This window comes from Lampetra fluviatilis, chromosome 1 (assembly GCF_964198595.1).
Source record: "Lampetra fluviatilis chromosome 1, kcLamFluv1.1, whole genome shotgun sequence".
NCBI lineage: Eukaryota > Metazoa > Chordata > Hyperoartia > Petromyzontiformes > Petromyzontidae > Lampetra > Lampetra fluviatilis.
The window spans coordinates 39,671,705-39,681,024 of NC_136275.1; the positions used below are offsets into that span (position 1 = coordinate 39,671,705).

At 45.1% G+C, this 9,320-nt stretch overlaps 1 protein-coding gene across 1 annotated transcript in view; it reads left to right on the plus strand.

Annotated features, from left to right (window-relative positions):
* LOC144955589 (myosin-4-like) overlaps window positions 1-7,630 on the plus strand; it is a 39,855-nt gene extending 32,225 nt beyond the window's left edge. The window contains exons 36-40 of the mRNA XM_078885925.1: window positions 101-271; window positions 1,054-1,158; window positions 1,271-1,366; window positions 2,289-2,426; window positions 7,607-7,630. Of these exons, the coding sequence (XP_078742051.1) occupies window positions 101-271; window positions 1,054-1,158; window positions 1,271-1,366; window positions 2,289-2,426; window positions 7,607-7,630 (534 nt within the window). The remainder of the gene's footprint in view (window positions 1-100; window positions 272-1,053; window positions 1,159-1,270; window positions 1,367-2,288; window positions 2,427-7,606) is intronic.
* The last annotated feature ends 1,690 nt before the right edge of the window (window positions 7,631-9,320 follow it).

Genomic DNA, 9,320 nt, shown 5'->3' on the forward strand with positions numbered 1-9,320 from the left:
TGATTATGAAAGAAGTCCACCATAAGCAACGCGAGCATTCTCGCGATGTCAGTGTCTTTATTAAGTCGCGACGTGACGAATTGCCGTCCCGTTTGTCCAGGCCGCCATGATGGCAGAGGAGCTGAAGAAGGAGCAGGACACGAGCGCTCATCTCGAGAGGATGAAGAAGAACATGGAGCAGACGGTGAAGGATCTGCAGCACAGGCTGGACGAGGCCGAGCAGATCGCGATGAAGGGCGGCAAGAAGCACATTCAGAAGCTCGAGGCCAGGGTAATTATCCCGTCGGTTGTGTAAGCGTACTGCTGGGGGATGGAGCAATGGTGCAGTGGTCGGTACACTGCGCTACAAACCTGGTGACCTGGGTTCGATCGCTGTTTCACTGATAACATTCAGGATGAGTGATATCCAAGCCAGTCCTGGATTCCTTCCTTCACTAACCCGTATTGACCAGCGTGGTGAAGTATGGCCAAACTACCCCCGTGACAACGCAGTGTTGAGAAGAATCTGCAGTAGTGGATTGATAAAAGACCAACACTATAAGACTGGAACTAATGTTAGTCGATATCCATCTCTGTATCTCATTATGTACATTAAATTACCGAGATAGAGGATTCAATCGCTACTGGGTTCAAATGCCAAGCAGAGTTGACTCAGTCCGTCACGCATCTGCGATAAGTGACTCCACATTTTGTGGGAAGTCACCAGTCGTCATCCTCTACTGAGACTTGGTTGAGTACTGTCAGAGGAATTTGGAATTTTCAGAAATAGTTGACACCCAACTTCAGAGATTCCTCTGATAGTGCTTTGGCCTTTTGGACTGATGGTGCATGCATGGCTCTTTCGCTTCACGAAATCTCCAGCCAGTGCTCTTTCCATTTTATCTTTGTACATTGCTGCATCTTTACACCGAGATAGATTCCATGCCACGTGACACGCCAATCATTTCTAAGTCAGTGTATTTCTGTAAGGGAGGCATTCCTGCTCTCGCCTGCTCATATGCTTGTTTGAAATAAACACACCAAGGCAGCACCGATATAATTTATGATTTCCAGGTGCACGAGTTGGAGGCTGAAGTTGACGCTGGACAAAGACGCAATTCTGAAGCCGTCAAGGGGACACGAAAGTACGAATCCAAAATCAAGGAACTCTCCTTTCAGGTAACTGCTGTGAGCAGTATTGCGATAAACCCAACAATAGACATTTACCATAATGTATTCACATAGATTGTAAGCATTGCTTGAGTTCAAGGGTGCTGCGATCTATCCACAGGCTGAAGAAGACCGTAAGAATTTGCTGCGTCTGCAGGATCTGGTTGACAAGCTACAGCTTAAAGTCAAAGCTTATAAGAGACATTCAGAGGAAGCTGTGAGTTGTAACAATGCCCAGATAGGTCACTTCTAATGGGGCTCCACCGAACACAATTACAATGTTGCACTTTAACAAAAAACGTTTATTCATAATATAGGTTTTTGGGTCAGATCGCGTTATTTATAAATGTGTCGTAACCCTCCACCACCCGACACGGCCAAACAGTAAAAAATGTGTCACGTTTTTCAAAGGACAACTTAATTGACTTCTTTAGCCCACCGGTGTGCTGAAGAGAGAATCAACAGCATTTTAAAATTTGAGTAGTACGACGTTTCGCTGATAATTACAATCAGCTTCATCGGGCAAGAATGGCGAAACTCTCCTGTTGCTTCCGGTCTTAAATAGAGCAGCATCAGCGTGACGTCATCAATTAATTCAATTCAATCTGTCGACGGCTGTCCTTCGACACTGGCCAAACAGACATGCGACCAGCCGATAGACTAACCGTGGCTTTGCCGATTTACCCGACACGCTGCGTTTACAAATCACCACGGGTGAAATAAATAATTTAACCTGGAAATAAAAATGTACAGTACTTTAAAAAGTGCTAAATATAACAAACATAGGCGTAAATCCTTCACTCAAGAGGAATCAACATGTGATGTTCAACAGGTTATTAATCAGTCTGGGATGTTATATTAAATTCACACTATTTACAGAGCAATTGCATTTCACTTGGGACATTAAAAACAGCTATTCGATCTGGCAGACGCAGTGGTTTCAATTTCAAAAAAATGACAGCCACCAAAGCGTTAGTGGCTGCTGTAAGACATCACAAGCGTCGGTATTTAATTTACTATCTTCAATTCCATGCTCCGGTGAAATGTGATCTTGGACGTGTAGCCCTAAAATGTTAAGGCCCCATAAACCCACAACCTTTGGTCGCTGTAAAAGCTGCATCCCATCGTCCGCGGTGCAGGAGGAGCAAGCAAATGTGAGCCTGTCAAAGTATCGCACCCTGCAGCACGAGCTGGATGAGGCTCAGGAGAGAGCTGACATCGCCGAGTCTCAGGTCAACAAGCTGAGGGCCAAGTCTCGTGATGTGGCCAGTCAAAAGGTAAACAAGTATAACCCGTAAAAACAAAGTTTTTCACTATAAATCCTTTATATGCGTGGCGGCTAGAGTCCTCTCGTCCTCTGGCTTGAGATGGCTGCCACCTATGGGTCAGATGATTACATGGCAGCATTAAGCAATTGGTAATTAAATATGATATTTTTGTCCTAAAAAGTGTAAAATTTGGGAAAAATTTTTTTCACGAACATTAATTGTCACGCACAACGAGTCTGTGTGGAAAATGTCAGCTCGATTGGTTCACGGGAAGTGGGTTAAAAAACGACCGAAAGATTTGCACGGTCGTAAGCGCGCAAGTGAACTTAATATAAAGGATTTCAAAAAGGCAAGGCCTCGCAAATGAACTCACTGAGGCAGGCCGCTGCTGGTGTGAAGGGGTTCAATAGAGAGCCTGAGAGGTGGGATCGAAGCAGCAAACCTCTGGATTGCAAGCACAGGCTGCTAACTATTTCACTTCGGCAGTATCCCGATTAAAAAGTACGAGAAAGTACTTTGTGCAGAAAAAAGACCACGTCCATAACAGATCGACACAGCCAACTAGTAAAGAAGACCACGTGTTCAGACAGAGACTTCCCCCTGTTCCCACGAATTAACAACTGGTTAATGGACGTCATCGTCACTAACTCAGTGCCAATGTTGAGAGAGAATAAAAATGTTCACACAAATACAGATTTTACATTGCAACTATTCACTTGTGATCATGTTGTTGTTTACATGTTATTACGTCCTTAACGCAAACAGTTCTTCGTACAATTGAGCTTCAAATGCATTGGTAAATATTGACGTCAGTCTGTTGACATGTTTGCTTCATCAAAAGTGCACCGGGCAGTTTTCAGGCAATTGCATGTCGTTTTTATTGGAACAGACGAAGTGCTTTTGGGAAGAAATCAAATTCTGTCAACTCGAGTTGTGTTATTTTTTTAAACAATACCAGAACACGTAAAAAAAGTGGGAAAAATTCTGCTGCTGATAATGCACCACGTGATGGGCTCAGTAGTGGCGTGTGCAGAGTAAATGTGGAGGTGGAAGTGTGGCGTGGAAGGGCATGACGGTGTGTCACACAAGCTTCGCAGAGACTCGACACCGCACATTAAAATACGAGCATCTTGCCAGGACCCAGAGCAGTTGTTAAAACATCGGTGACACCACACAAAGACTTTAAAAAGTATACTCGTTGGTTCTTTCGGTAAAGTCACGTAGGTAGAAATAAAATAAATAAAACAAATCACGACGTTTCGATCGCAACACGAGCGAACTTCATCAGATGGGACAACCACAGCAAGAAAATGCTGAAGTGGGTGCAAAAGTGTAAACGAGCCAGCTAAGATTTGTTTTACAAAAAGGTTATAACATTGATTGCTATGAAAATGGGTGCCATGGTGGTGAAATGTTAACCACCTTGCCTGGTATACAGGAGGCCGTGGGTGCGATCCCGACCCTGACACCTGCTGTATATTTGGAGTTGGCATGTTCTCCCCGTGGTGGCGTGGATTTTTCTCAGGGTCCTCTGGGTTTTCCCTCGACATTTAGAAACATGCTTTGAGAGTATTTAGCTGCTATACATTTCCACACGATAAGCCCCTTCGTTGAGCTATCATTTGTGGCCAGGTCGCTACTGAAAAATATCTAAAACGCTCAGTGGGCCTTACTGAGTCAAACTAATACAGTTTTTTTAATAGCTTAATAGTTCTTGAGCAACATGTGTCTGTAAATCAAGGGTTTTAAAGCTTTGAATAGTTAAATAAACAAATAACATTTTAGCTCTGAAGGAAATGCTTCGATGGGTGAAACTTAAAAAGAGGACATCTGAGACCGTGAGCAGAGAGAGCAGCTGCAGGCACTTTGCTTGAACCCATTCCTCACGACCCATCAGCCACGCGACGTTGATGAAGTCAGCACAGAGAAAGACGTGGTTAAGCGCGGCCTTGAAAATAAACTTGCTTATGTCACTGCTGGAAGCAGGGTCGCAACGAGAGGGAGCCATAGAGAGACCCTATTCGAGGGTGCTTTGCCTACTTTTCCGTGCTGGACAGACGACTTGAAAGCGGCGCCGTGGTGGCTAGGAGATGTTAACTACCTCGCCTGGTATACAGGAGGTCGTGGCTTCAATCCCGACCCTGACGCCTGCTGCTGTATATTGGCAGTCCGCGTCTCTCTCTCTCTCGACGTGCATTTAGAGTATTTGGCTGCTATACATTTCCACATGATAAGCCACTACGTTGACCTATCATGTGTGGCCAGTTCACTTCTGAAAAAGAAAAGTACGTACGCATGGAGGGGGGGAGTGGGGGTGAAGCCTCGATAATAATTTGTCTACATTGGCCTTCAAATTCGTTAGATAGTTCGGCAGTGGACTATCTGTTTGCTTAAACACGTTAATATTATTAATCCTTGATCGTTTCTGCGCGGATTAAATATCGGCCGTTCTATAGGATTTGGGGGGGTGTCAAGTTTTGACAGATTTTGCGTACCTACTAAATGGATGGCCTCTTACCTGGTAAAATACAAAAAGCTTAGAGGTGGGAGCACCCACACTTTACGCGAACTGCACTCAACGAACTGCGGTGTGCCTATTTATACTGCTGCGTGGACAGAGACGTGCTAAGAATTTAAGAGATTTACCCCGTTGTTTAAACTGCTGAGATGGGACAGGCAAACTCTGGTTTACAGGTCAAGTGTGCGAACCATCACCCGACAGCAGCGTCCCTTGTAAGCGGGAAACAACGAAGTCCACGTACGCACAAAATTCTTCAGCGCGTTGTATTCACATAGCTCCTCTGATTAGCGTTTGACAAATCTTTATTTCTTGGCAGTGGTGGTGCGGGCCCCTTCGGGAGGCTCTAAGTAGATTTTCTTTTTTGGTGTCTGCCCTTACACGCTGTGTGTTTTTTTATAAACCCCTCGTCACACGACAGAATAGATGCAGGCAAGAGATGGAGATGCGGTGAGCTGAGAGGAGATATACGGATGAGGAAGATCAAGAGCAGTGACACATGGAGTTAGATGAGAGTTGAGATTACCGGCAAAATAACGATGAGAGATTTGATTGTTATGATAATCATCTATGCATGTGTCGTATCAGGATTCGAATTCGAGCTGATATTTGGTTCGCCAATTTTTTTTTCTTGAATGGCTTTAAGGCGCGAAGCGTTTGCTTCATTTGCATTTGTCGAGCGCAGCGTTCTTCACTAATTGCAGAGGATGGCCACTTTCACCGATAAGACATCATCAGCGTGAGGTGCTTCCACACGTTTGAAACCATTGGGGGTTTGCCAGCAGTACGATTACGGTGATGGCTGGGGGGGGGGTGTTGACACTCTGTGTCGATTGTCGGGGTGGGAGCGGTGGTGTAGCGGTCAGGGCTATGCTGCGCTATGAACCTGGCGTCCCGAGTTCGATTCCCGCTCACGGTCAACACCAGTGACGATTATCTGAACCGGTCCTGGGCCTCCCCTAGGTCGACTCGGCCTCAAATGAGTATCTTGTTGCCATGTGTAAACATCGCCACTAGAGAGACAAAGGCGGTCGGGCGTGGTGCTGGCCACCCACCCCCTCGTGTACCGTTCCGGCCTTCATGGGTGCTCGCTAACAGCACTTGTCCCTAGAGTCTGTTACAGGCTATACGGGGGATCTTTGTCTTTATTGTCGGGGTGCCACGTGTCAGGGGCCGCGCTAAAGGCCTCCAGGGGCCGTCAGTGACCCGCGGGGCCTTGCAGCGAAGAACGCCGCTTGAGCATCACCACTGATCCTCACTTGATAGGCAAATGACCCGGTTACCTGTGGCCAACGAAGTAATGTATCCTGATGTAATCTATATATATGTCTTTTAATGGAACATATCTTTGAATGGTAAGCACACCTCATGACACGCAAAGTTGAGAGAGCTCCATATGATGATGGTAACACCGGCAATTTCAGTTGAAATAGTTCAACAGTTTAGAGAAGTTTACATTTTGGTGAAGGCGTGTGGTTTTTGGATAACCGCAAGATAATATTTGACAGGAATTATATTACAAAATACATTTGTAATGTTACTTGTGATAACACAAAAAACACAAGACAAACAAGTATATTTGTTTTTATATTTTATTGAAATCAGGTCAAAGCATCAGAGATTCATGGCTGAATGAATAAGAAATTGCATAATCCACATACATCTAATATTCATGTAAGAGGTTCTTCAGAATTATCGCATTTACAATAACATGTTGATCAGTTATTGTGGTGTTATCGATGTAGGGCACGGTTAATGACTTTCATGATAAACAAAAAGCCGATTTGAATTACATGTACTGACATGAATCCACTCTATCTAATTACAGAGTTTAGAGAAGTAGTTGATGAATGGCCCTAACCAGGGAGTTAAGAGACAGAAAAGGGATAAAACAACCGTTCATTCTAGATTTGAAGCTTTCGTGACTGCAAGGATTCATGTTCTTAGGTTTTTTCGGTAAAGTCACGTAGGTAAAACATTAAAATTATATTATATTATTTTACTTTCATTAATTTTAATGTTTTACCTACGTGACTTTACCGAAAAACCCTAAGAATATAAAACAACCGTGTAATTTGTTCAATAACTTTTTGGAAAATCTGTCCAACGTTTTCAAGTATCATCAGTAGTCACGATCTACCCGCTGCTGGGCGAAGTCCCTTGCCGTGCCGTTGCCATGTCTAACTTTTATTTGCGTCCCATCGAACCGTCCCCCCCCTCCTCCTTTGACTGCCGCTCTCTTCTCAGTCATGAACCACCAGCCCAAGGACCTTGCGTTATCTTCTTGGTTCTTTCGGTAAAGTCACGTAGAATGGAAATAATAAAATAATAAAAATAAAACATAATAAAATAATTCTCACGACGTTTCGGCCACAACGCAAGCAGCTGTCTTCACATGATTTATTATGTTTTATTTTTATTATTTTATTATTTCCATTCTACGTGACTTTACCGAAAGAACCAAGAAGATGAATCCCTGCAGTCACGAAAGCTTTAAATCGAGACCTTGCGTTAGATTTCATCTCAATTATTTCAGCGCGGAGTGGCGTTTTTGTTGGTGTTGCCTCAGGGAAACCCCCTGATAGCAGTTCTCTCGCTCCCTCAGAGGTGCTATGTTGTTACCGATGTACAATTGATTTTAACGCGTGTCTTTTGTGTGTGTTTTTTTTAGGTGAGAGGTGATGCTGAAGAATAAAAACAGCACGTGTATTGAACTGTACCCATTGTTATTATTGCATGCCTACTACATTTATGTTCTCAAAGAATTCAGATATGCAGTACTTTGGTGTGAGAGGTACAGTCATAAAATAATAATAAAATAAATCAATAAAAACACTGAAAACTGAACTGTTGCTTACTTTTTTCCCATTTTATATTACTCTACAGAACTCAGTTGCACAGCTGCAGGGGGGGGGTGTTTTTTGCACTTATCAAAGGCATTTTGACATAGTTCAGTGTGTGCCTAATTACGTTAAAAAAGTTAACCACATTGATCACTCATTTGGCTTCTGAAGGCCCACGCTGCCTTCGGGAGTGCAGAGCTCGCGTCTGGCACTTCCACTGAACAAGACAAAGATCCGTCCTGTAGCCTCAGCAGACTGTTGGGGCAGGGGCACAGCACACGAGGGGGGGGGGGGGGGTGTTCAGATAATCGTCACTGGTGTCAGCCGTGGGCAGGAATCGAACTCGGGTGGCCGGGTTCGTAGCGCAGCGCGCCAACCACTACACTACCGCTCCCCACAACAATGCAGTGCGGGCAGGTATCCACATTCAAATGTCCCAAATGTTCATTGCATCTGCAATCCTATTTGTGTTTCTGACCACGTATGTGTGAACTTCTTTCGCACCGTACGTAGCCCCCCGTGTTAATCGGAGGTGCGGGGGAGGACAACAAACTAACACACAAAAAGCAGTTCTAAAGAAATTCGTTTTTTTTGTATCTAGATTTAAAAGTGCACAGCTGTAGTCGCTTCCTAATATCGGAAGGAAGAGCGTTCCGGACGGCCGCAGAAGCGCATCTGAAAGCGCCGCGCGATGCGACGACCGTCTTTGTTCGATGGCCAGCCTTGTAACAGAGACACACACATATGTTCCCCGTGCCGAATGCGGTATGAGCAGTCTCGTGCTGTGAGAGGCGGCAGCGAGACGTGTGCATGAATACATTGCCTCCTGAGTGGCGTCGAGATGGGAACACCGTTTTAAGAAGGGGGGGGGGGGGGGGAAACAACACCTCTGCATCGTAGGGAAATTACTGATCAAGCTTTGTATGACGCTTCAAATGCCTAAGCAACTCAAAGCACCTTACACCTCATCTCGTCCGAACCCTTGCCGTGCTCTGCTGCAGTCTCGCCATGGGGCCCCCAGTGGCAGGAGGCCCTGTGCGGCACAAGGATTTTGTTTGGCAATTCCGCAAATAGTGCCCGAAGGTCCTGTGACACCGTTTCCAAGAGGAGGGCCCATTGCGCCTCTGATGTTGTGCCGCAGTGATTTGTGCACTCCACTATATCCCCAGCCACAGCTGACATCGGCAGTGAGTGATACATATTTTTGTTTCTTTCATCATTGCCAAGCACGGCTAAGATGAACGTCGAGTGATAACCGAACTGGTCCCGGTGTCCCGTTTCACCAAACCGCACTGACCGGCGTGGAAAAGTGTGGTCTGCAACCTCCATGAATAACACTGTGGGGAGCCCTCAAACAGCATTGGCTGGACAGAGACCTCCAAATTATTATTACGATTTAAATTTTGGACAGTTCCCTCCCTCCGCTTAAGATTGAATTCATTTCAGTGGTTCTCTCCCGACTTAACAATGCATCGTATTAGCAGCAATTTATTGACACAAAACCCAACGTGTGATTTCCAGCCGAGGAAATGCGCCGTACAT